This window comes from Falco peregrinus, chromosome W (assembly GCF_023634155.1).
Source record: "Falco peregrinus isolate bFalPer1 chromosome W, bFalPer1.pri, whole genome shotgun sequence".
NCBI classification, from domain to species: domain Eukaryota; kingdom Metazoa; phylum Chordata; class Aves; order Falconiformes; family Falconidae; genus Falco; species Falco peregrinus.
In genome coordinates this window covers 22,364,871-22,392,820 of record NC_073743.1, presented here as the reverse complement: position 1 = coordinate 22,392,820, position 27,950 = coordinate 22,364,871, and the positions used below count along the sequence as shown (strand labels likewise).

The 27,950-nt window shown below is 42.7% G+C and overlaps 1 protein-coding gene across 1 annotated transcript in view; it reads left to right on the top strand.

Annotated features, from left to right (window-relative positions):
• Positions 1-7,356: 7,356 nt before the first annotated feature.
• The window catches only part of LOC129783059 (netrin receptor DCC-like), a 164,269-nt gene continuing 143,675 nt past the window's right edge, over positions 7,357-27,950 (top strand). Inside the window, exon 1 of the mRNA XM_055792719.1 lies at positions 7,357-7,726. Within this exon, the coding sequence (XP_055648694.1) occupies positions 7,357-7,726 (370 nt within the window). The remainder of the gene's footprint in view (positions 7,727-27,950) is intronic.

Below are 27,950 nucleotides of genomic sequence, written 5' to 3'. Positions count from 1 at the left end.
GCAATTCCCAAGTTTCCCTAGGTTCTTGTTTACAATCCATTGTCTCATTTTCATATTCTAATTTGGTCAGATTCATGGTTAAGATTCCCCATGGAATAGATTCACCTACTGCCCTCGGTATTGGTAAACAAGCAGTGATCTGCGTAACATTTTGTAAATTGGCAAATTCTTTAATCAATCCTACCATCAAATTTTCCTCAGCCGTTTGTTTGGGAATTTCAATCACATGTTCTGTATCTATTTGTCTTTCATTCCTGTCCACCAAGTCAGCCCATGATCCTGCCAACACTACCAACCAAAATGGAATCCAAAGAACGATCATAACCTGATATGAAAAATTAGACATGTTTCAAAGTCAATTATAAAGTCTTTGGGTCACGGTTGATAATCTTCCATGGAATAGGTGCTTTCTTCACTCGAGTATAATGGATCCAAGCATCCGATTCTGCTATCTTGATAGCCGTAAAAGTGGTTAACAGTACTTGGAAAGGTCCTTTCCAATGTTCCTGTAAAGATTCAGAGGTCCAGGTCTTCACATAGACATAATCTCCTGGTTGGAAATCATGCACTGAATTTTCCAGGGATAAAGGTCTATTCCAAATTACTGCACTTCGAATTGCAGCCAAAGTTTTTCCTAGAGAAAGCAAATAGTTATATACAACCTGCTTTCCTTTTACATGTACGTTTGGATTTGGTTCTGGAGACTCATATGGTTTTCCATATAATAATTCATAAGGACTGACTGAGGTTCCACTCTTTGGCTGTACCCTGATTCATCATAATGCCAATGAAAGCGCCTGAGGCCACTTTAGACTGGTTTCTTGACAAATTTTACTTATTTGTCGTTTCAAAGTTTGATTCATCCTTTCCACTTTCCCACTAGATTGGGGTCTCCAAGACACATGTAGGTCCCAATTAATACCCAATACTTTGCTAACACTTTGGACTACTTCAGCAACAAAGTGTGGACCTCTGTCAGAAGAAATTCCAATAGGAACTCCAAATCACGGAATTATTTCTTGTAATAACCACTTCACCACTTCTTTTGCTTGTGTAGTGCAACAGGGAAGGGCTTCTGGCCATCCTGTAAAAGTATCAACCCCTACCAGGATGTACCGGTACTCATTTTGGCTGGACAGCTCTGAAAAATCTACTTGCCAATAATCTCCAGGTTCTACACCAGATTTCAGTCTACCCATTTGAACCTTTTTCTTAATCATTGGATTATTTTTCAAACATACTTCACACTTTGCAGTTACCATTTTAGCTATTCCCAACATCTTAACAGATGCTACTTGTTTTCGTAAAGATGTTACTAAGACTTCTGCTCCCCAGTGACATACTTGATGTCTTGTTTGAATTATCTCTCTCATCAAAAGAGGTGGAATTACTACTTGTCCATTAGGAGTTATCCATCATCCAGCTAAGTTTTTCTTAGCATTTAATAACTGACCCAATTTGTCATCTTCCTCTGAATATCTCGGTTTTTCCCTAGGAAGGGTTACTGTTTTAGAAGGAATTATTGCCATTTGCGATGCTTGTTTCTTTGCTACCCTTTTTGCTGTTTTATCAGATAAATTATTCCCAGCTATTATTTTTGTATTTCCAATCTGATGTGCTTTACAGTGCATGATTGCTACTTGATCTGGCTTTTGAACTGCTTGCAATAATCATAAAATTTCTGTTTGATGTTTAATGTTTGATCCTTGAGAGGACAATAACCCCCTCTCTTTCCACCAAGCTCCATGGACATGCACTACCCCAAAGGCATATGTTGAATCAGTCCAGATATTTACTTTCTTGTCTTTGCTTAGCTCTAAGGCTCGAATTAAAGCGATGAGTTCTGCCTTTTGTGCTGATGTGGTACTAGTCAATGCTCCTGCTTCTATAACTGTAGTCTCTGTTGTTACCGCATATCCGGCGTATCAGACTCCTTTTTCCATAAAGCTGCTTCCATCAGTATACAATTCCCAGTCTGGTTGCTCCAATGGTACATCCTTCAGATCCTCACGACAGGAATAAACATACTTGATGGTAGCCAAGCAATCATGTTCCAGTTTTCCTTCTTCTCTACACAAAGCACACTGATTTACTCCTAAGGGGGTATTAAATTTCCAATTGCCACAGTGCATACAACCTCCCCTTCCATTAAATCCCCGTTCTCTTCCTCTGCCTCTTCCTCTGTCTGCCGTTCCTGTCATTACTGCCAATAAATCTGTTCTCCTTGATTTTTTTCTTCTCTTTCTCTGTTGTTATATACTCTCCATGCGACTTCCAGCATTGTATTCAAACTCCTTGAATTCTCTCCCTCCAGTTTCTGGAGTTTTTTCCTTATATCTGGTGCCGATTGCCCCATAAAAATCAAAGCCAGTTGCATTTGTGTTGCCTCTGTTTCCACTCTCAAATCAGTATATTTTCTGGCATCTTCCTTTAATCTTTCCAAAAATTCTGAGGGAGATTCATTTTTATCTTGTCTTACTTCATATAATTTAGACCAATTCAGAGATTTAGGCATGGCATGTCTAATCTCATATAAAACCCATTTCTGATACCGTCTCAGTCTTTCTCTGTGTGTTACATTATTTGGATCCCACTGTAGATCCCCAGATGGAAAATTCTGTTCTATTGTTCCACCTGTAATCCCACTCATCACATCCAACTCTACCAGCTTTTAATACCGTTTGCTTCTCTGTATCATCTAACACATTATCCAGGATCACCTGTAAATCATTCCAGTCTGGATTCTGTGTTCTAATTATAGTATCTACCACCTTGCCTACTTTTTCAGGATCTTCTCTATAATTTCCTGCTGCCTGCTTCCAGGTCATCAAATCCATAGCTGTAAAAGGTACTTTCACATAGACCGGTCCATCACTGCCAACTCCCTGTCGCAGGGGAGCTATAGTCTGTGTCTGTTGCCAAGTTCTCCGTGAAACAGGAGTATGAATTACAATCTCCGATAATCTCTCTTCCACATCTCCTGTTCCACTACTATCCGGTTCAATCGCCTGTTCTCGTGCCTTAGATTCTCGACCCTGATTCCTTTCTCTCCTAAGAGGGTATATATCTAATTCTGGTCCATCATCACTCTCAGTAACAATCTTTTTCTTTAAACAACCTTTCCCGATCTCACAAGTTGAGCAACACCTTTTTACTTTCTTGTTATCAGCAGTTATAGCCATCACAAAATTATCTCCATCAGTTAACTTGCATTCGTCCTGCCAGTCTTTTCTCTGTCTCAGGTAAAAGAACAAATCCACATATGGCATTTCACTCCATTTCCCTTCCCTTTTACAGTATAACATTAACTGCAGAATAGTGTTATAATTCAGTGTTCCATTTATGGGCCACTTTTCCTGATCATCCAATATATACAAAGGCCACCAATTATTACAATAATCAATCATCTGGCTTTTTGGCAAATCCTCATATAAATCTCCCCAATGTGCCAATAAACATCCCAATGGAGAATTTTTCGGGTTTTTATCATTTACAGCAAGATTACCCATGCTTTTACTTTTAAACAACCGAGTTAACTTAGATGCCATGGTATAATCACTCACAGTACAATACACAATTCTTCAACTCTGTCTCCCCGATCCGCGCATCCACGCTCCACAGTCGCTTTCGTGCTTAATTGCACGTCTCACCCTTACAGCCACACTCACACTTTTCCACAATTGTTACTTTAAACAAAGACATAAAACACAATATTATACACTTCTAATTTTCTTCTCGATACACAGACACAATAAACAATTCTGTATCAGAAGAAAAACCCCTCCTAACTTCTTGTTAGAGGCACTACCTTAGAGAACACTATAGCATATAGGTTCTCTTGTTTCCACTTTTGTCCAACCCTGCAATAGCTTTCGCTTATGTCTTATGGGCAGACGCCTAGGCTTCCACTTCCGCAAGGATCCTTTCAGTCCAACCCTGCGCAGCTTTCACCGCGTCTGACAGGCAGACTTACTCAGTGGGACTCAAACCCACTGGTGGGTCTCCAACCCACTCCTTACCATACACTTATTATAGTGGGACTCCTACCCACTCCTTTAGTGCACTTGCTTTAGTGGGACTCTAACCCACTTACTACAATTACAAAAAGAAGTGTCTTACCAAAATCCAGGGAACATTGGGAAGAGCCTTACGGATCGGGGATCGATGGGTATCCCCAAGAAATCCTCGGTGCCGGCTGGAACTGATCAGGTCCCCGACTCCTCCCGTCTCCTTCAGCGAGGTCCCATCTGGGTCTCCAAAACTGTTACCGAAATCTCGGAATGAAGAACTTATTGACACCAATGTGATGTAGATAAGCAGACATTTCTTTATTGACGGCCGGGTGCGTGAGTGAGTCCCCTCACGATCGACGCACACCATGGTTCAAAATCATACACCTTATATAAAACTCATTCATACATATTCATTAAATATTCATGCATAATCATAAGATTTCCCATAAATCATTAACATACTCTCCTCCCATATCCGATTCTGCGCAATAAAGGTTAGAAAGGTCCGGAAATGGGTCTGGGGTACGATTTGGGTAGGTGGTATATGAGTCGGTGGTCGCGATCTCCCCCTGCCGGAATTACCTTTCACTTAAGGTAACTGTTTCTTGGCCAGCAACTATGGGTTGCTTCATTCGACTCTTCCCAGTTCACATAAATTCTCATTTTGACATTTTAGAACATCCTCCTAGGTTACATATAAACAATCATCTCAAATCTTAAGTCTGTTATCTAAGTTCTAAACATTCCTACTAGGTGATTCTGACCAGTTCCTCCGGCCTTGGTACGGGGCTGTACAGAGGATTTTTTATAGCAGCTTTTTACTATAAGTTTCATTAAAATATATTTCTTATCCTTCTATATTTCTATTACATGATTGATTTTATAAAATCAAATAATCAATCAAATAAAGTCAATCAATCTTAACTTATTAGCAAATCTATAACACTACCTTCTACAAAAACATGGCTTTTAGATTCTCACCCTTCCGAGCAATATCTTCTGAAAAGACATGGTCGTTTTTCTTCCATTTCTAAGGTGTCACCATTACCTCTATCTTCAGGAATAATATTTCCAAGAAGATTTGAATTTTCCTCACATTCAGAAAGCTTTCCAGGTTATTCAAGCTGTTAGGTTCCTTGTAGTCAAGCAATTTAAGTTAAATATGCTTTTTGCAGAGGATGTGAGTAACTGAAATTGCAAGTGAACTGCAAGGGTAATTGCATGAAAAGAAAGTTAATCTTTGTTTAACTTCTGTAACTTCTGCATTTGCTGCACTGGAAGCTGTAATAACCCCATTTCTTCTGCAGCAGTGGATTATTTACTTGTGATAATAGCTGCATAAAATCATTAACACGCTGTCATAAACAGCTGTGTTAAACTGTGTTATAAGTCTTGGTGGCGTAAATAAAATGTCCAAGCAGAAGCACTGTGTTTTACCAACAGAACGCAGTTGCCTTTGGGAGCAGGGAAGGTAACACGGGTTTAAGATAACTCTTAAGGTAACTCCATTGTAAATATATTTCTGTAATGTTACCTGTGTTCTGGAGCAAAAGTGCCTTGTGCCAATGTGCAGCTTTGAGGCATAATTTTGATGTGTTTTTTCCAGTAGCTGGAATCGGAGCATTAAGACAGATGGGAAAACAAATCGGGATTAGACTGTTCTTCTCGATGTCATTAGACGATACATTTTATTCCATGTTCTTATGGTGCTGTTGTTACTGTGCTTGAAACTGTACAACTTGAGGCTTCCAACTCTTGCGTTCCTTTTTTGCTAAATCTTATTAATTTATTTAAAGCCACAACTTTTTTTGCTTTTTGTTTAAATGCTTTGAAGGCAAATCTGGTACCTGGCCCCTTTGGTTAGTGTCTGGGTGGAACGAGGTACTTGACAATAAAATTAATTTCTATAAAGGAAATACTGAGTAGCTGTTTATGCATTGTTATACAGATATTCATAGAAAGCTTTGGTTTGAGGTACAAAGTAGAAATCATATTTTTTGAAATAAATATTTCAAGAAATAAATGTTTCAAGAAATAAAAGGTTTTGTGGATCTTTATCAGGCTCTTTATGATGTAAGTTTTTGTTTTCACTTGCTCTAATTAAGCAAAAGGATTAATTTGATGGAGAGGGGGGAAAAAAGCCATTTTTGCATTCATATGCAGTTGCTCCCCCCCCCGTGCTGGAGCATGGAACAGTGGTGCTGGCACTTGCACGGAGTTGGGAATTTGGGGAGCAGCCTGTCTGGGAACCAGAGGATGCACTGGGAGGTGCCCCCCTGTGTGGGGTTGGATAGGCAAGTCCATGATGTGTTAGAAACTTGGATTTTCCTGCGATGTGGTGGAAACTGCTCTGATACTTTCTCACTCAAGTGTAGTCGCTGAGACTCGAGAAGACTATGTTGTCTCAAAATACAAATTGTACATGCTTTGGCTGTTTAGAAATTCCCAGGAAACGCTTGGTGCAGTAGAGAAAAGGGCCCCTTAATGGTATTTTGAGCTGTGCCCTTCTGTGTAACACGTTCTGAAGCGTTTTTCATGATTTTTCGACTCTTTGGTAGACCCAATATTGTAGCTCTGCTCTGAGATCATCTCCCTCTGCCTTTAAAGTCTGATTTCTCTCCTACCCCTATTGGTGTCTTGTTACCAAAGTGACGTGGCAGAATTTGTCCCCTGTTTTGGCAGCGGGTGGGAATCTCGGGTGTTCAGTGCCATGTTGGGGACATGGTATGTGTGCACAGTTGGCGCTCAGCGCCTCCCCTGCCTCTTCCCTGCTTTCCCTTTTCTTTTGCTGCCTCCTGGAGAGCAGTGGCCAGACTGTTTGCAATGAGGAGAACATTTTTTTGGCGAGGTGGAGGATGATCCACCAGGTTTAAGCTTTTGGCACAGTTTCTGACGGATGATCAGGCTGCAGGCTCGCTTGCTTTCCTCCCCCTTGTTTACTAAGAACCCAGTGCTGGTTTTGTGCTGGGCACAGTGAAATGCATCTCGGTGCACCTCGGAGTAGGTCCTGTAAGCCATTAAATTCTCCAAATAAACCTCAAGAGGTATGGTGGTTTCATGCTAATCTACAATGCAGGCATGTGTAGTTGTACAGATTTTTAGCTTTGCTTGATCTCCATGTTTTACACGGATAAGATCTGTTTATTTACAAATATTGTTTTTGTAGTGATGGGGCAAAAATATAATTTATGCTTGGTGGGGTTTTGTGTGTGTAAAAACAATTTACAGAGAAACAGCTTAATTTCTTATGTTTGCCAACCATGTCTATGGTGCCTCTGGGGGTTGTACAGTAGCTCCTTATACTGAGTTTCTATATCTAATATTGTATGTTTCTTCCATAGAAATGTGCAGCTGGTATTTCCGCCTCATCTCTTACAGTTTTGCTGTTTCAGGTTCACTGATCAAGACTTTCACATCATTGAGGTTCTTGACCGAGCCTTCCGATGCTGTCACCATACGTGGAAGCAACGTGCTGTTGAATTGTGTAGCAGAATCAGACCAAGGAGCCCCAGTTATTAAATGGAAGAAAGACACGGTCTTCTTAAACCTGGCGGTAGACGAAAGGAGGCAGCAGCTGGCCAACGGATCACTCTTGATACAAAACATAGTCCACTCCAGGCACCACAAGCCAGATGAAGGTGTCTACCAGTGTGAAGCATCTCTAGAAGGCATTGGAGCTATCATCAGTCGGACAGCTAAGGTCATGGTAGCAGGTAGGGAGAAACAGTCCTACTTTTTGGATTGCTAGAAATACTCTTTGTGAGAAGTTGCTTGTTTTTTGTTTGTTTTTTTTTTAAAAAAAAGGCAACACCAACACCCCCCCCCCCCCAGTATGTAAAATGCACTTCAAGTGCTGTGGGTTTTCTTTTTTTTCCTCTCTTCAAAAGAAGTAAAGCTAGATATGACAATTCTGCTACAGTAATTTATTTCTGACAAGGTATTATTCTTGTTTAAATGTGTCTAATCATCTCTTCATTGCTCTATCTGCTGCATATTTATTGTCTTCAAAATAGATGAAAATTCTGAAGTTAGAAATTAACTGCTTTTCTTGAATTGAAGATCACAAAAAAAAAAGCACCAAACTTCCGTAGGGCACTGAATGTACAAATTTTTATGGTTTCGGGACTTTTTAATAGACAAGAACTCATTATGCAGCTTGCTGGAATTGGCAGCCTCTTTGTATTTCCTTTAAAGCACTTGTGTAAGTATATGGCAGCGGGAACAGAAGTTTGTTAACAGGCATCTGAGAACACTTGTGGCTTCTCATTGACTTAATATAGATATCTGCTGTGAAAGATGCTTGTCTGACGTTTTCAAGGGGTCTTTTGCCTTTTCATCAGCCTGTAGAAGGATGTAGCGAGTCCTCGGTCATCTCATTATTGGGGAGAAAAATGGTTGGGGATCCTTGAAATAAAACCTACTAAGGAACACCAAATCATGTGGTAACTGAGACTAACTAGAATTTGCGAGAGTTCAGCATAATTTTCTTTATGGCCATTATTGAAGAATGTTGCTTGTTCTAAGCGGATGCTTTTTGTTTCTGTTTGTTGGATGGATGGGAGCTACTGTGTATTGCAGATCACTGAGTTAAACCTGTTCAAGAGCGCCCTGGTTGCCTTGTCCTGCCGAGGATTGAGCAGCATCCCCAGGCACTGCCTTTGTAACCTTGAGAAAAGAGGATAAAATGTTCTTTTGTGTTGGGGAAAGGATGGACAATTGGTGCCTTCAGAGCACAGATGAGCTCAGAGCTGTTCAAGCACATGGGTTACGCGATGGAGCAGTGTGTGTTTACGTTAAGGGAACGTTGGAAGGCAGGCTGTGTTGAAGCTCTCAGTCTTACCTGGCTGCTTTTCTCTGGGAATCCAGTCTATGCTCTAGCTAGTCTTGCTGACCTGCCATGTTTTGAACAACACGGGCAAGGAAAATAAAATAGGTTCAATCCAGTTTGGTCCAGGAGCTCTACAACTTTTGGCCATCCTGGGTCTTCCTAAACTCTTACTGGTTCCCCTGGGAAGGGAGCCCAGGCAGCTCTCTTCTCAGCTGGTTCCCCCAATGTCCCTCATGAACTCCGTGCCTTTTCCAGTCTTAAAGTCCTTTAAACTGAAGATCACTTCCCTTCTTCCAAACCCTTTTCTACCAGCTAGAAAAGGCATATATTTTTTCATGGTACCTGATCAAACCAGCTAATAAGAGTCTCAGCTCTTTCCTAATCTGCCTCCTTCCCACCACTTTTCTGTCTGAATATCTGGTCTTTTAACCTCACATCCTCAGCTGTGAACGTACTCCTGTACTATGGTCCCTACCCAGGGGATGGGGAGTCCCACAGATATGGAGAAATGGGCCATTCTGTTATCAGGTCTCACCCTTGGAGGGAGCCTGCGGAGCCACGCTTTGCCAGGGTGGGCTTTTACTAGTTCAAGTTGTTACTTGGCCTTGATCATGGTTGTTGGCAACCACTAATAAAATCACTCTAATTATTCTTTTTAAGTGAATGCACATATGTGAGTTTTCTGTTGTGCTGTGTAATTTTGAGCTTTTCGTCGGATGAACTGTGCTTTGCATGGTAGGTCCTGATCCCTGCAGTGACGGGGGGAAGTTTGGGGTGGGGGGGCTTACTCTGCTCAACAACTATTTGGCTGAAACTGGAAGAACTGCTAATGATTTCTGAATTGGCAAGACAGTGAAAAGGATGAGAGGCAATGTACACAAACTGAAATACTAGATGTTTGTTTAAACTTAACTATTTTTCCTCCAAGGTGTGGTCACACGGTGAAATGGGTTGCCCAGGCATACTGTGGAGTGTCCAGCTTGGAGACATTCAAGACCCAGTTGGACACAAGGCAGTGCAACCTGCTGGTAGCTGCCCTTAGACTATCTCTGTAGGGGTCTTCTGACCTTGATTATGATTTTTAATTTTTTTTCTTCTGATTGTGTGAAAATGGTTCATACTATAAGGTGGCATTTAATGTATGGCATTTAAAATTGGCAACAGCTTCAAGCAGAAGTGCTGCTTTGCTTTCTGAAGGACATGTACTCCTGAGCGAGCAGAATTTTTGTGTGGGTTTGTTGTTTTCTGGTTTTGAGGAAGTCACTGAGCAATGTTGGCAGAACATCATTGACTTAAGGCACTGGCAGATGGAAACATGGCAGAGCAAAGGGAGAGAGGGCAAGAGGAGAAATTAAGGTCTCACACTCCAGTATGTTGTGTTAATCATTGCTTGGCAAAGCAAATAAACTTCCTATGTTCAGAAAAGCCTGCTCGTACAGAGACAAGGATTAGGATAGGGTAGAGCTATGCTGAACGTTCTGACACTTGAAAACGGAATCTTTTGGATCCGTTGCATGATGTAGAAGGGATCGTTGCCAGACAGGCTTTGGCTGGAGAGCCCGATGCTCTCGTCCAGAGGATTGGGTGGTGGGATGGTGGGACATGCGATTGTGCTTTCCTGATGGGTGGAAGACTCTGTTGATGTCAACAGTAGGTATCCTCATCTCTCTCTGTCTCCCGTTTCTGCACAAAACTGCAAAGGAATGATCGTGAGCTTTAATTTTCAGGCGGGTTTTAAGAAGAGATTCTTCCACTGAATTACAGTCTAATCTTGGGTAGCGTCGCTTCTCAACTATCGGTCTGTTCATGGCATTTTAAATACTCACTGTGCTGTTTGGCACCGTAGAACACATCAACATTTATGTCTTTGGAGGTTAAGATTACCACGCCACTGGTATGCAGAAGGGGCATATATCTTTCCCTCTTGCCGTAAAGACTTGGAACGTGATTTCACCGTGCTTTTAAAAGCATTAACAGTCAGTAAAGCAGTCACCGCTAAAAGGTAACAGGCAACTCCTTGTGGAACAGGCTGCTGGAGGGGTACTGAAAGTATATTGCCCTATTAAAGCCCTTCCCCTTAACGTTTTCATGGCTTAAAGTGCTTTCGATAAAGAAAACGTAGCAAATGAAAACTGTTTTTAATCAGTCTAGGATTTTATGCATCAAGCCTGCCATGTATGGGAAGATAGACTTTTTGTAAGGACTTCTCAAGGGTCCTTACAGCCCCGACGTGCTCCAGTTGTAAAAGTGTTTCAATCTGAAATGGAAATGGGAGCACTGGAGAGAAACTAAGAGCTGCTTCCCTCTCCAGTATCTTAGTAATCCTCCCAATTTAACAGGCTACTGATTATTGGTATTTCTAGTAATCAAGAGGGTTTCGGAGAGAAACCTCGCTAACCTGTCCTATGTCTCTATTTATGGACTGTTGCAGGATCAGCCCTTCAAAGGCTCTGGCTTGACTGTTTATCTGAAATTTATCTGAAATGCTGGTGTTTCAGAGGATGATCAAAAGTGGAATCCATGGTTCCTTTATAGGGGAACTCCCACACTGTAGCATCCAGCCCCTTGGTGCACACCAGCTCTCTGATGTGATGGGAGAGGAATTTTTTGTGTGACGCAGTGGTGACTTAGAACTAGAAAATTATTTACGTTGAAAATTATTTATAGTAACTGTTTTCTTGTAAAAAAACCCAAAACAAAACAACCAACCAACAAAAAGCCCAAACAACCACCATCCCCCAAAACCCCTAGAACCAAACACCACCAAACCACAAACCCAAACCGAAGAATGGATAAGCTGTGGCACAGCTGTAGATACATTGAGACCAATGTTCTGCCTTTGGTCATCACCAGTAGCAGATGGCTAGAAACTATAGGGAAAATATATATCCATATAGTCCATCTGAAGACTCTCTCAGTTGTCAATGTGGGCTACGTGTCACTAAATTCTTGAGTCAGAAGTGTAGCACTTGGGTGTTTAAGCGCCTTTTTATTTATTTATTTTTTCCTTCAACAAATTGATCTTAACCTGTATATACTTTCAGCACTCCATTCCTTGCATGGGTATATTGCCACTGATTCAGTGGCAACAAATAAACACCCACAACAAATAAACACCTAGAAAAATAGTTAAAACATGCTTTGTCAAAAATTGAAAATATTTCCACTCTGATGAGGCCAGTGGAAAAGCGCAGCTGGCCTGTGTTGCCCTTTGAGCTCCTGAAAGACTTAATTTTGTGAGAAAGTTTCAACGCGGTGTTACGGGAGTTGTCATCTGCTGTGTAGCCTCTCTAGGCTTCCCTCTCGTGGAAGAAACTTTCACAGTGGTTAATATCCCGGGAAGAAAAAGCAGGAATTTTCCAGCTGTTACTCCAACCAGTTTTATTGTGGGACTGAGCTGTGTGTGTTGAGCAAGTACCACAGAATAAAGAAAACACATTTGTTATATTTCTCCTTGAGCTGAAGGTCAGCCTGGACGCTCCCAAACCCCTGTCAGCCAAGCTTCAAGACCTTTAAATGATTTAAAAATAATTTGAAGTGGCGTTTGACACCATCAATGTGTTCTTCAGCTTTGAGTGTGCGACTGCTGCTCGTGTCACAGTGTTTTATCAGGTGACTTCACTGGTATTAGGAAAAAAAAAAAGTAAATGCAAGGAATATGTTATAATTGTGCGGGTAAGAATCAAAACTTTGCTGTGTACTTGTCCAGACAGAGCACCAGGAGACTCCAAAGGGACAAGGTAACCCAAGTGAAAAATTACATCCTTTTTTTCTGTAGTATTTCTGGTGGTTACACCTTGGGCTTTACCGCAGACCTTAGCAGACACCTAGTTGGTAGGACAGCTGTTGAACCCAAGGTTAGAGCCTGGCAGATTGGAAGAACTTTTAATCCCCCCCCTTGGGAAGGCAAGGAAGCTGTAACACTGAATTATTTTTAGGATTGTCTAAATTCATTGATAATTCCAAAAGATCTATTTGAGTGCACACAGAATGGCTAATAAATGAGGAAATATAATATTAGATACGATCGCCTACCAGCATTTTTAGATTTTAATGACCTAAGGATGAAAATGAATGAGTGATACAAGGAGGTTTCACTTCTAAGAAATGATGGGATAACACGGGGAACTTGCTATAACAAGATTTAGGAAATAATGTATGGGATAGAGTAAACAACATGTGGTCTAAAGTGGTGCCTATTTCTCATCCCCTGGATCTAATGTGGTAACTTTTTTTAACTAAGACAGAAAAAATACTTTCAGGCATTAATCACTTGGGAGGTGTAACTTGATCTATAACAACTAAAATGAGCCAATACTGATTTAATCTTTTTATTCCTACCCTTTTTGATACCTAATCACAGAAGATTTTAGGCTATTTAATGTGAATTCATAAACCATAATAGAAGTAGTGAACAAAACTACAACAAACTCCATTTCCCTCCCAAACTCATTTTGGTTCTCTAAAAATTGATTATTTTTTTCCTGATAAATGGCAAAATAAAAAAAGGCAAGTCTTTAATAACTGTAGAACAGACGTTCTAGCTGGAATATTTCGTTTACAAGTATTACCCCTTGACAGGGAATTCAGCAAAACAGATGGATGTTTATGAACTCGGCCAACAGATTTTTTTCTCTAATATGCCTTTTTATATTTGCATTTTATATGACTACATAGAGCACGCATGGTGTGTTCTGGGGCACAGAACACCACTTAGGAGCCTGTCAGGAATTGGTTAAGTCTGATGTTAAAAGACTAGCTGATTTAGATTTTTTTTTCCATAATAATAATAATATATGCCTGTGGGACTGCTTTTTACATCACTTGATGAACTATATTGCTTAATAGTTTTTTGATTAATGGAATGGATGATTCCTGAGTGCTCGCTTGGTACTATCACTGCTGAACGTTCCTTTGTTGTATTTGTAAGACCCACATGCACCACTCCAACAAATGTATACTCTGTCATGCTATTGTTGCCCACCAGCTGTGCCCCTGGGATGTCACGTAGCCGGGGACTGGAGCTCTGCTGGGAGGTGCCTCCAAGGAGGTGGTGGGACAATTAGTGCTGTTATCTCCGCAAGCTTAAACTGTAACTGTGCGTATTTTGCCTGCCCATATAGAATCACAGGACTGTTTAGCTTGGAAAAGATGTTTAAGTTCATCGAGTCCAGCCGTTAACCCGGCAATGCCAAGCCCACCACTAACCCATGGCCTCGAGCACCACATCTACACGTCTTTTAAACACCCCCAGGGCCGGTGACTCCCGCCTCCCCAGGGCTGCCTGTGCCAGGCCTTGGCCGACCTTTCTGTGACGGGATTTTCCCTCATTCCCAACCTAAACCTCCCCCGGCACAATGTGAGGCCATTCCCTCTCATCTTGTCGCTTGTTCCCTGGGAGAAGAGCCCGACCCCCCTGGCTCCAGCCCCTGTCAGGGAGTTGTAGGGAGCGATATGCCGCAGTCCTCCCTTCACCCCCTCCTTTGCAGCCAGGTGTCTGAGTGCCGAGCCACCTCTCCTTCTGTTGCATGTATTGTCTCATTGCTTCACCTTCTTCTCCTGCCCACCCTCCATCTGCGTCTCAACTTTTACAATGAAAGCAGGAGATATTTTTGGATGGGGGGAAGTCTTTAATTATTATAGGTGGCCTTTTCCAAGGCAGGGGCTGAGGTGCAGTGCTGCTCTTCATCGTGGCTGGCATCTCCCAATCACACGATGTGGTTGGGCCTCTATTCTTGTTGTCCACTCCTGTGGGTCCGATGGTGACTGGTGGTGTTCTGGTGGCAGCAGCCCTGCGGGGGGGATCACCTGCCTCTTTACAATCCCGTGTTTTCAAACACAATGGCTGAATTCCTGGGGCTTGCGATACCTAAAGAGCTAGGATAAATGGGATCTTTGTAATTTTTTAAATGGACATCAGTGAGCCAGTAACTGTTTTGCTCGTAAAAACAGAAGTTTGAAAATCAGTAGCTAAAACTATGGAATTTGTGTCAACACATTGATTTTTCCATCATTTTCAATTTGGTGAGTGTATCAACATGTAGGAAAGCGGCATTCCAGAAGGAAAAAAGGGTTTGAGAACTGCATTACTGAACAATACTCCTTTTATTTGTGCGTTATGTGATGACAAACGCTGTCGGTTCTGCACTGTGTTCCCTCCTGCTGTTGGGCTGTGAGAAATGCTCAGCGGGAATGCGTGCCACTGCAATCCCTGCTCTTCCTACCCTTGTGCTTCATAGAAACATAACGTTAATTAGCAAATTTCATTTAGGAGAAAGGTTTCGCTTTCATTTTTAGTGCCTGGCAGAGATTTACTTAGGCCGAACTTGAGGAGATTGGATTGAGAAGGGAGCTGCCATGGTTAGCAGGGACATAAGTTTTCAGTGAATTAAAATAATGGGGTGTCATAGATCATGGGCGCTGGAGCTGCCATCAGCCTGGAGCTCATCTGGTGGGTTTGCTTTCCAGGAAAGACTTGTTCCCACACAGTGTTTGCCGATCATCCGTCTGCTGTGGTTTTTAGAAGCCCTAAGCGAGCAGGCTCCCACAGCCTCCCTTGGGACTGTGCCTAACAGATCTGTCAGGATATTGTTTTTTTATTGGTTTTTGGGGTTTTTTTCTTTTCTGGAAATGAAACCTCAGCTTTCTTGCTGTCATCGCTTTGTCCTTTATCGTGCGGGATGAAGGTGCTGGTGGGGTATAATGTTCGAAGCCTGAGAACAAGTGCTTACCTTATAAGTTTTTTCATTTATTCATTTCCCCCCCCCCCCGATATAAAAGTGTCTTTCGCATTGCTTGTGTTCCTGCAGACCAGGTGATAATAGATGCAGCAATTTTGGTGAGGAAAAAAAACTTTGTGACTCTCACCTTGCCAGGCCCTGTTGCTTGTCTGATACTTGCTGAAAACTTTTTAGTCAGTACAGATTATTTTTTTTCTTTAGTGTCTCTTCTCCTCCCTCAGTTCATCTCCCAGTGGCAGTCACTTGTGTGATGGAAAGATTTACCTGCACTGAGCTCCTGGTGCCATCAGCTTCAAGTTCAGGCTTTAGGAAGTGGCTTTCATTTCGGAGAGTTTCTTCTCCCTTCCTTTTGCTGCTGTGAGCATGTGAGCAACCCCTTGCCCAGGGCTGGTCTCCTGCTCTCGGCTGGCAGGGCAGGCTGTGCTGCTGCTGGGTCTTCGTACTTCTGCCCTTCTTTACCTCCAGTTACATCATCTACGTTTTCAGGAGCTCTGGACTTGCTAGATTTTTAGGCAAAAAACAATTATCTTTTTTTTTTTTTTTGCGCTTTAACGTTTCTCGTTATGATCTTTTTTTGTTCTCTGGAAGTAGCAGTGCTCATACCTGAATTTGCAGGAGTCGGAGTCCTCCTGTGTTTCCTATGAGCCTTTCTCAGCATGATATGCAAGTGTTTGATGCATTTGTCAGCCTATTGGTATAGAAAATGTTTAGCAAAAATAGGAATAATTCTATCAGAAGCAATGCTACCCCAGTTTTAAAACTGGGGAAAATAAAGAAAGAATAGATTAAAAATAAAATAAAGGGAAGCTTGCTTCTGTTTAGATGCTGACATTTAAAATTTTGGCTTTGAAATTCCTGCTCAGGTGCTGTCTGACCATCACCAGCATCAATGGAAGAAAGGCAGTGGCGAGGCGCTGGCACAGGTTGCTCAGAGATGCTGTGGATGCCTCGTCCCTGGAAATGTTCGAGGCCAGGTTGGACAGGGCTTAGAGCCACCTGGGCTGGTGTGAGGTGGCCCTGTCCATAGTAGTGGCTGGAACAGGGTGGGCTTTAAGGTCCCTCCAACTCAACCCATGCTGTGATGATTGATACACCAACAGATTTTCCGATGTCCAACCTACATGTTCTCTAATGCTAAGGAATCTGATCTAATCTTTCTGTTTATGACCAAGAACAATGGAGGGATCATAATTTCATCAATTACAATCTAATAGGTTAAAAATCTGTTGTACCTCTTGCTCAGACCCCTCATCCTTCCTCTTTTGGACTAAAGAAACCTGATTAAACTGTCAAATACATTATTTTCATAAGTATATTACCATTTTTGTTGCTTACTTGGATGTCCAGGCTATACACACTTACGCAACAGCAGGGTCTTTAGTGTTTGACGGCACAAGGAGCAGGAAAAGTGAAGGATATTTGTATGTGCTTTAAAAGTCTATGTTATGGGGAGATGCTTGAAACTGTTCTTCCAGGCGATGTGTAGTGTACTTATTACAAGGATTAAAATGTAAACATCTTTTACACATGTCTAATGTCATATAAATGATCAGGACTTTTATCCTGAGACCAGTAAAACCAGATAATTTTATAGTTGTATTTATCTTATAAGATCACAGAAGAAGAAGGAGCTATTTCTTTGGGAAAGCTTTGGGTACGTGTGCTGAAATGTGTAATTTTCTTAACCATGAGCAGTTCAGTGTAATTTGGTATTACATTTCAAACTTGGTGTCATGTAGTTTGGGGTAGTTGGATATAATATCTAGAGTTTACAGTGAACCTAGACTTAAATTGCTCACCCTGCATATCCTGAACATTAGGGACCTGGCTCTCGGAATAGCATTTATAATGATGAATTGGATCCTAAGTGTCATTTACAGTGAATGGGGAGAATTAAATGCCAAAGAGTGAGATTTGTAGGAGCCGGCGTGCTGAATACCAACGTCTGCTAAGGAGGAACGTGTCTGCAGTCTCATCTCTTTCCTCTGCTGGGCTCCGGAGCTGGGAGGTACCTTCTGTACTTGAAATGACACATGCTTGGGCGTAGGTGGGATGCTTTTTCTGATTACAGCATCGTTAGAGGAAGAAGTAGCCGTGCTTGTTTTGTTGAAGTTCTTGCAAATGCAATGGGAGATTTGTGTTTCAGACCACTTTTGGTGGAGGGGCGTGAACCCATCGCACCTGTTTTCCAGGAGAACGTTTCTGTTACCCTGGCCTGAAGCATCAACACAGTCCAGCCAAAGGGTGGACTTGCAGTTGCTCGGGATGGGGCCCGTTTTTACGTGTTTTTAATGAAAAGTGACTGTAGGGCATGTTGGTGGAGTCTGTCGGGTGTTTTTTGGCATGTCTGGAGAACTGGGTGGTTTTCTGAGGCTTGGTTCTCTCAGGGAGCATGAACTTCTGAGTGTTCAGAGAGCTGGGTCTAGCCAGAGCAGAAGGGTTTGGGATATACTCAGCAAGTATCATTTTAGGCACTAAAGTACATTTTCTAGCGATGACTTAGTCATCTATACCGCTTAATTTGCTTCAGTGGGTCCTGCAGAATGCTTTTGGCTGGCTCTTTTTTTCTGGTTTGGCTGACCAAGTTCTGAGTAAGCATATTCTTTAGATGTTGAAGTGCTATTTTGCCTGCAGTATTCCTCTGATCCCCCTTTTGGATGAGCGTGCACTGCATTTTAAGATGAATACAAGTGCAGTAGTTTTTAAAATGTGTCTCCACATGATCCGCTTGCCTTATGCTGACGTCTCTATCGGTAAAACTGCGAAAATTGCTGGTGAAAAGTGAACCTGAAATATTGAACACACGTGATCAGATGGTGGGGGGGGGGGAATTCAGGAGTGGGAAGGCTTTCTGGGTAGCTGGTGCTTTGCATCTTGTTTTCTATAGGTCTCCCCCTACTTCTTGATTTTTGTCCCTAATAAAAGTAATGAAGATGTAGTCACCTTCAGGGATTTCTTTAGGGTTAATTTAATTTTCTGACTTGGAACAATCTTGTGACCACCTTGCATGCTCTCATGTTTCCAATTTAACCTTTCTAATGGTTTCTTGACCTTGCTTACTTGAAATCTATACACGTTGCAGAAGTGATGTTTAATAAGATGAGAGAAGCTGTTTACAACCCTCTCATTTGTCCTTGGTGACCTCTCTTGGGCAAATTAGAAATAGGTCAGTTGTGATGCCACTGTGTCACTAAAGGGGAGAGAGATTTAAATTAGCTGGGTCAATTTTCAAGTTCCATAAAACACATCATCCAAGCAATTTAATTAAAAAGGGTCAAGTTTCTCTACCCTAGTTGGTGCCTCTATCCGACCAAGAGAAGTCGTTGATGTATGCGCTTGCTGGGGACTTGATTGACGCACAGCGCTACAGAAACTTAGGCTTCCGAATTTCTCTGCATGCTGTGATTGATGTAGGGTGATTATGGGTTTACAAGCTAAAATGTATAATTCTTAAACCTTCTTATTCCATATCTACCAGCAGATGATACAATCCAGCACTGACAGGGGATTGAAGGGATGACATATAGGTTTCTTCCATCTCTCATCTTGGATTCTATGCAAACCTTTAGAATGTAAATTGGAAGCATGTTTTATATTCGTAAATGCAAAAATACTCTTAAAAAGCTTTCACTTTGAAAAGATTATAATGATTAGCATTTATTATGCTGTTGTTTTCATGCAAAAAAGAAAATCCTTCCCAGATTTTACTCAAATTGAACTTTTGTGCCTTGCATAATAGCCCTGCTTTAATTTGAATAAGATTCAGAATAAAGTGGCCAATTAGGAAGTTAAACATTATAGAGAGAAAAATCCTAATCTAAGCTGCCAAATGCATGTGTTTTAATACACAGACAAAAATGAGGATGTTTACAAGTAAGTGGTATCACAAAGGGCACACCAAAAAAGTCTGGGGAAGAAAAAGCAATTTAGTGGAGAGCAAGATGTTAAGTTCCTTAATTTTCTCTACAGCAATAAAAACTGGTAAAACAAGGTGAGTGATTGTGTTCATTTTATTACCGTGGTTCCCACTAGCGTAGCTGTAGGCGAAAGCCTGTGAGCGTTTCCATTATAAACTCTTATTTTCATGGGTTTATAATTCAGCCCTAAAAGCTCACCTGGGCTGGTGCCTGGCATCCAAGTTCTTCAGTCAGAAAGGAACATTTTGGAAATATTTTGGAAAATAACGTGTTTGGCTAGGTCTAAATAAAATCGTGACTTTAAAACAGACATTGCCCGTTGTCCTCAAGCGTGAGCTCGCGGAGAACGTTGGACGCGACATTTCTGAGCTGCTCTTTGCAATTTGTGACTACGCTGACCGGTCAGATCTTACGGGAGAAAAACCACGTGGGGAGAATCGTGCCTCAAGTTCTAGACTAAGCAATGAATCAACAATTCAGCAGGGATATTTTAGTTTCCAGCCTGGTTTGGTTTTGCTCATTTTCTTTCCCTGTTTAGCTCATTTGAAGCCAGCAGCGACACCTTTGTCACACTGCGCTCTGTAATGCGGTTTTGCCTCCGGGGCCGGACAAGTTGAGTCGTGGAGGTTTAGACCCTGCTCAAGCAGAAGAGAAAAATGAAGTGGTCAAGGTCTAAGAGGATTCTGCCCCCAAATATTCAGTAGCCTGGAAGGCCAGGCCGGGTGAAATCATGTCCCCGGAGGGTAAAACCTGTCGCCAGCTTGGTGGCACTAAGGATATGGGCTTGTCGAGTAAAGAGTAATCGCAATTTCCAGTCTGCTCTCTAGCAAGATCCACCCTCATGGATTTGATCCGGATTTCTGAATTGTGGAAGACGGAATATTATACCAGATTTCAGGAGGTAGAATAGGGACATAGAGTAGGGACATAAGTTACTTGTAAACAAGAAAATCCTTTCTTTTGCCTGGCTTTATCCAGATAGCGTGCGTGTACGGAGTCCTTAATGACTGGAAGGTGTGGCCCTATCATGTTTGTAGATATTTCGAAGGTAAACATTTGAAGTGTTTAAAATTCATAGGATGTTTCCAGGAATGTCCAGTCTAAGTTTGCAGCTCTCTGGGCTCTGCACAGAAAACGTAGGTTTGTGGGCTGGGAGCAGGATGCTAGGGAATCGCCTTGGGGACGTGAAGTCTGGTTGAATGCTTCTTACGTGTTGTCTGGCTTTGGAATTGGAAATGCACTTGGTTCAGCTTTTTCCACAGTTGGTAAGACTAGAAATAATTGATTTTAAGAAGAAGAAAAGAAAATTAAGCTCTTTTTCAAGTTCTTGTTTCCAGAAGCTATTTTTTAAAATGTGGACCAGAACTAATGAGCAGCTGTTTTGCTTGGTGAGTGTAGAATTGTATTTATTTTTTTTTTATTGGTACACTACACTGTGATCAGACATCAGATTTTTTTAGTTTGTGAAAAACAGTAGTGGCAGCATGCATAGCTGACTGACATAAATTTATTTCCATTGCAATCCGTCCTTATTCTTGCTAGGCTCTGAGATGCGGAGGAAATATTTCTGTGCTATTGGAAGTGACCCACAATTTGGCCGAACTCTCTTAGGGAAAAGAATTTTTTTAAACCGGATTTTTATCTTCTTTCCATCTCTGAAGTGTTTCTTTTAATCCTCTGAATGTATAGCCTGAACTTGCAGTTTAATGGTCCTAGAGTCTAAAATTGGTGTTCTGGAGTGTGGATCCAAGGACAACCTTCCAGGCTGAGCCGATGGCGTGTAGGCTGAAACTCTGAGGTGGTGACCCTTGAGGTGCAGGGTGCTTCACCAGCCAAGGGTGGGTAGAGCTGGCTCTGTGCCCTGCCGCAGGAATGCAGCCAGTACCCAGGCTGCCAGGGGTTTGTCCCAATTTTCATGTTGGCGTGGGACCCCCCTTGCTCTCCAGAGTGGTAACAGTGGAGGAGGGATTTCATAGGAGCCGCCGCTGGAATAATCCATGCATTGCACTTTGTCAAGCTTTTCTGAAAAATGGAGCAAAAGCACTTATTTTTTTCTGCATTTCCTTTTTCCTTGGGGTAAATTTCTGTCGGTACCAGTTAAATAGAGAATGCTTCAACATTATTCAGCTGTTCTTATTAGTGCAAGGAAAGTCCTCTGGATACGGGCTTCCTTTGCCCCAGCAAGATGCTTCTGGGTCATTGCTTGGAAGTCTGAAAAAAATTCTTGGAGTACGACAAGGGAGACTTTAAAGGAATGGTTAGAAAGGGATGTCTCCTTCCTTTCAGGCTACCCAGGAAAAAATCCTGATTTAAAAAAATAGATCTACCTTTGCAACAAAGGTTCCTATGCTTAAGCAGGCACTATGTCGTGAGGAACTGTCACGATATGCTATAATGTGATGTCCTTTTACATGAATGTCTGATGAAGGCATGTGCTGGTTTTGGCTGGGCTAGAATTAATTTTCTTCAGAGTAGCTAATATGGGACTGGGTTTGGGATTTGTGCTGGTAGCACTGGGATGTTTCAGTTACTGCTGGGCAGGGCTTACACAGAGACGAGGGCTTTTCTGCTCCTCACGCCACCGCACCAGCGAGCAGACTGGGGGGTGTGAGAGGCCGGGGGGGGGGGGGCACAGCTGGGACAACTGACCTGAGGGATGGTTCATACCGTATGGCATCGTGGTCAGCGTATAAACGAGGGAGGACGTTGGCTGGAGTCTGGTGGGGCATCGGTCAATCGGTCAATCAGTGGTGAGCAGTTGGTTTTCATTCGCATCGCTTGTCTGTCTTGGGTTTTGGTTCTCTCTTATTTTTCTTATTATCCTTGTCATTACAATTCATTCTTATCATTTTATTTCAGGGATTAGACTGTTTTTATCTCAGCCCGTGAGTTTGCTCGCCTTTTGCCCTTCGGTTCTGTCCCACCCCCCCACCCACCCCACCCCCCGCCACCCTGCTGGGGGCAGTGAGCAAACGGCTGTGAGGCCGATAGGGCAGGTGCCTGGCCAAAGGATGTCATTTCCAGGATATACAAAGAAAAGAGAAAATTAGAACACATCTGCCAAAGGCAGAAATTTGTTTACTGACTGTATTTTCTCTGCTGCATATCAAAAAGTACTTTGTCAACAGAGGAAGCCTTTATGCTGTTGCTTTTTGAGAGCGATAATTTCACAGCGCATCTTTCTTCATGATTAAGTGGTTGTGTAAAAATGATGCTTTCTGACTCAACAGCCATGTTCTTTAGAAAAGTTGGGAGTTATATCTTCAGTGACAAACATTCAGGCCTTTCTACACGTTTTAGAAGCATGAAGCTAAGAGGGGTCCTTTTTGTTACACACGTGTAAACTAGGAGGAGGAGTGGTGTGGTGGCATGTGTTGCTCAGCAGGGCTCAGGTACGGCCATGGTGGGATATGTTAAGTATCTTAAGGAAGATTAAATCCGGAGAGTAGGATGTAATTTGCTACTTGATGATGTAGTCATGAAGGGACAAGAGGCCTGGAGTTTGCTGGGTGGGTTGGGACCTGGCCAGGCTTGACCATTTACCATTGCTCTGATGTTGCGGCTGGTAAAACATCTTTGTATGACCCTTGGTGCTCAAAGGCCTGTGTGTGTCCAGTGAAATGGGTGATGCAGGAGGAGGAGAGAGTACAAGTTGACTTCTCGTAGCTCCTGAGTGACTCAGGAGATGCCAAAGCTCATGAATTGCCATTGACAGCTGGTTTACAAGAAACCTGTAGCCATGCTGTGAAAGCAAATAGCTCTTTCAGGTGGTAAATCTGAAAAAATTCTTGGTCTCTTCTTAGGTCCCTTTGCACTAGGTAGCAAAGTTTCCCTGCGTGCCACTGACATCACTTGTCTTTGGAATGAACGTTTTTGGGTTTCCCCTCCCCTCCCTGTGTGCAACAATGATGTTTCTGATTCATGGTTAAAGCTTTGCATCCCTGTGTGGTGAAAATAATACAATATTTTCAAAGGAGACTATTTCAAGGTGGGAAATCCAGTACAGCCTTAACAGCGGAAGGTATGTTGTACTTCAGCAATGGCTTTGAATGCAAAACTCCTTCTCAATAGGTTGAGTGTGGTGTTTTTGAAAAATTTACAATTTTTATCAAGTGTTGAATAATTTGGCACTGCTGAGATGAGTCTGAAATGTAGCGGTGTAGAACGCAATGAGATGTAAAATGAATTTTATCAAGTCTGTTTCTCAGAGGGTCTGAGGTTTTCTTAGCTATGTCTTACCTGCCAGCAGAAGACAAACACAGGTGGTTCAGAGGCTGTGAGTATGGGGGAGCTCGTCTGAGTATGGGGGAGCTCATCTGCTCTTCTGTGGTGCTGTAGAAACAAGCCAGCAATATTTAGCACGCACGTTCTGGCTACCTTTTGGGTTCACAGCTGATTTCCAAGCAGGCAGAAGTTCTGCTTCCAAGTGTGAAGTCCAAGGAGAAGGAGATCAAGCAGTAAGGAGTAGTTAGTTGTGTTTGGAGTTGGCTTGTTTACTGATTAACTTGGTAAACTGAGGCAAATAAGGGGTGACATCTGGTTGCCCTGTTTCAGCAGGGCTGCAGTACGTGCTTCCTGGAGAAGTAGTCTGTTAAGAACAATTTCATTGGGAATGTTGAACCTGTGCTTCCAAATTATTTTGGTAGGTGCTGCTTTGCATTTTTTTGATAGTGATTTTGTAAGAACACATTATTGAAAAGAAGCTTGTAGCTGCAATAATGCTGATTTTTGGTAAAACTGTCTGTAGATCCAATTATAAAATAACAGTTCTGGTCAAAATGCCGAAAGGCCCCTAAGGGGGTAGGGGAGAGACTTGTTAAATGCTCATGACTTTTGGGGTGACCTGACCCGGGGTTTCCATCCCACGATGGCACTGGGCAGAACATCCCCAGGTTTCTCTTTTCCTCCAGACCCCAATGGAGAAAAAATGGAAGGTGGTTATTTTTTTTTGCTTTCTGTGATAACTTTAAGATTTTCCTTAACATTAACTCCTTGTTTCACCATGCATGGGGAAATATACCAGCAGTTTAAACCTATTTTCTTCCATATGTTTACTACAATAGCAAGCTTGCGGTCTCCAAGGCACGGTGGGGGGTCTGTGCGTGTTGCTGGAGGACACCGGGGAGGACGGGCAAAGTGGAGCTGAAACTCCTCAGTTGCAAGGAGGTGCTGGCTCCTTGCGGCACGCTCCGAGGTTTCTTGTGGAAAGAAATGGCTCATTATGTACCCAGTAACGAGAAGGCAAAGTGAATGTGTTGGGAGAGAGGAGGGGAAGCGATGCAGAGGGGAGAGTGCCCTAATTGTTGCAAAGCCTGCAGGGCAGCCCGGTGCTGGCTCGCTGGTGCTGTGCTTGCACATCGCCTCGACAAGAAAATAAAGTCTAAAGACTGTGTTACTTGCAGCCTGTGCCCCCAAACAAATCTGACTGTGCACTTAAGAAAAATATAACAAAAAATGAGGATAGTTATCCTTAAAGTGAGGTAGCCTATTTTGTGCACGCTGTCTGTGGTAGCACGCAGGGGAATTTGAGTGTCCGGGTTATATCCCGATTCACCCCGCAAGGAAGGCACAAGGCTTCGTTAGCAACCTGACATAGGCTTCCCAAAATGCACCGTTTCGTTCAGTGCTGCGATCTCAAGGAGAAGGAAAGAAAAAAACCCACCAAAATGGCAGGAAAAACTCCTAAACAACAAACCCAACCCCAACAAACCCACCACGACTCATCCTAAAGCTTCAGGGATAGGTGTAAATCTATAGTAAGCAATCCATATGGTAGACAAAGCAGTTATTAAAGAACAAAAGGGTGTGGGGAAGGTTGGAGTGCACTACACTTAAGTGGAGATGTTTCATTGCTGTGTTACATGACAGTGTAGCCCTGGTGTAAATGTCCTCTTAGGAGGAGGAACAGAGTCCCTTTTTGAGACAGTGTCGTTTCAGTAGCAGGTTGGTTAATGTTGCTTGGGGAAACCATGACGCTCTGTGGGTTTGTAAAAGTAATAACAAGACATTCCTTATCTGAATTTTAAACACATGCATAATAACAGGCTATCTGTAGCAGCCACTCCTGATTATTACCACGTTTAAGATGAGTAATTTTATAGCGCAGCATTTGTATGTCCTACATATGTTACGGATCAAGTGCAAACGGCAGCTTTGGTTTTTTTAGGCAGATGTGACAGCCTGACACTTTGATCAGCCTGACACAGCGCAGTCATATTTATGGGCTGGCAATCATCCCTACTGCAGCAGGGCTGGGGCAGGGGGCGACCGGCTCCGGCCGGGAAAGGTACATCAAAGTGCTGCTATCAGCTTGGGAACAGGCGAGCGAGGGGGGGAGAAAGGCAGAGATGCTCCAAGCTGCGGGGAGAAGTGGAAGCGTTATTAAATGTTGTCTCAGAAATCTGACTTTTTCATTAAAATCAGTCCGAGAAAGTCAATTCCCTGCCATAATCCTCCCCTCTGCCTCTGGAGTAGTTTTGACAAGATCCGTAATAATCCTGGAGCACTGTGTAATTTTACAAACTCTGACACAAACAAGTGCTTATCCCAACCTTTGGTAGGCTCTGGGGTTTAGCATAGGTACAAGTTTAAGAGTTTAATGTGACTTTTTTTTTTTAATTATTTTTTTCCATTAGTGGCTAAAGGCTCATCCCATTATATAACAACTATTTCTAATCTTACTTAGCATGAAAAAAAAACAAAAATTTCCTCTTAGACACATCTTCCAGGCCAATGTGGGACTGCCCCAGTTTTTCTCCTAAGGCAGATATATTGATTTGATGCTGTAAAAAAAAAAAAAAAAAAAAAAGCCAAAAGGTCATTGCATTATGGTTGCCATGGCCACTAATGCTTTGTATGGCTAAAACACTCCCCTGAACTTTGTGGTTGGGAAGTGACTTGTGGTCCCGTGTTACTTGGTGAACGGTAAGTCCATAAACAGGGCTCGGGAGAGACGGGGCCACAAACCCCAGCTCTGGTGGTGAGCAACAACAAACTGGTCGGTCAGAATAAAGTTGAGGAATTTATATTTATATATATATATATATATGTATATACACACACACACATATACATTCACATGCACGTGTGTCTATTGTATTGGAAGAAGAACTTCTGGGCATAATAATTAGGAAATAAAAAGAACCCAATTTCATAGTGATAGAAGGGTTTGGGTTGGGAGGGACCCTAAAGCCCCCCAGGGCCACCCCCTGCACGGGGCAGGGCCACCACCCCCCAGCCCAGGTGGCTCCAAGCCCCAGCCTGGCCTTGGGCACTGCTGGGGACAGGGCACCCACAGCTGCTCCGACTCCCTCACAGGGATGCTTTGGATTTGTGCCCGTTCCATGTGCTAGGATATATATTACCAGGTGACGCTTTTTCTGTGAAAGCGATGTCTGATTTATCCTGTGAATCAATCGATATAAAAAATCCACGCTGTGTTTACCTGGCAACATCTGCTATTTTGCCACTGGTTGTATCACAACAGAGGATTAACCTCTGTTTTGTGATTCCTAACCAGATTGGTGGTTTGGTTGGGTTTTTTTCAGTTTGTGAGAGAATAGTTGTGCTTTTTTCTTATCTCATTTTGAAGTTTCTGGATTCAAATATTGAAGAACCAAAATCAGATATAGAAAAAAAAAAAAAAAGAAAATCTTTTTAGAGTGTATTATCAAGTGCGGTGCTTGGCTGATTGAAGCACAACTGGTTGGGAAGCCCCTTCATAACGGGGCAACGTGAGCTTTGGGTTGTGGAGCCTTTTCTCAGCAGTGGTGATGTGTAAAGCTATCGCCAGTGACAGCTGCCAAGCAGCAGCGCAGCTGGACACGGTGGGCGGCTGGTTAATGTTTGCGGGAGATGGGGGCTCAGCTCACCCCGCTGCTGCCTCGGACATTGGGGGGTCTTGGTCAATCTCTATTTTGGGTCTGTGGTCATTTCATTAAGACTGCTTGAGCACTCATTCCATGGTGCAATAGATTTGGAACCGATTGATATGAATTGTAAACTCACAGCATGGTTTGGGTCAGGAGGGACCTTAAAGCCCCCCCGGGCCACCCCGGGCCACAGGCAGGGCCACCTCCCTCCAGCCCAGGTTGCTCCAAGCCCCAGCCTGGCCTTGGGCACTGCCGAGGACAGGGAAGAAAAATGCCTTTTAAATCAGTTTTCCCCTTTTCTTCAGTTTTTTGCTGATAACAAACCCTGGAAAACCCTTCCAGAAATTATTCTCTTCCCTCTTGCACGTGCTGCGGTGTGGCAGGCTCAGGGCGAGCACTTCCGCTTTCTCGAGTCGGGGGAGAAGGTGGGTTTAGTAAAAACCAGACATATGAAGCAAGTGACTGTGGTTAATGCCCGCAGGGCTGCACATGCTAATGGATCCTGCCTGAGTAACACGGGGAAATCTTGTTGAAAAACAGAAAAAACAAGCAAAATGAACCCATCTCTACACTTCCGTTTT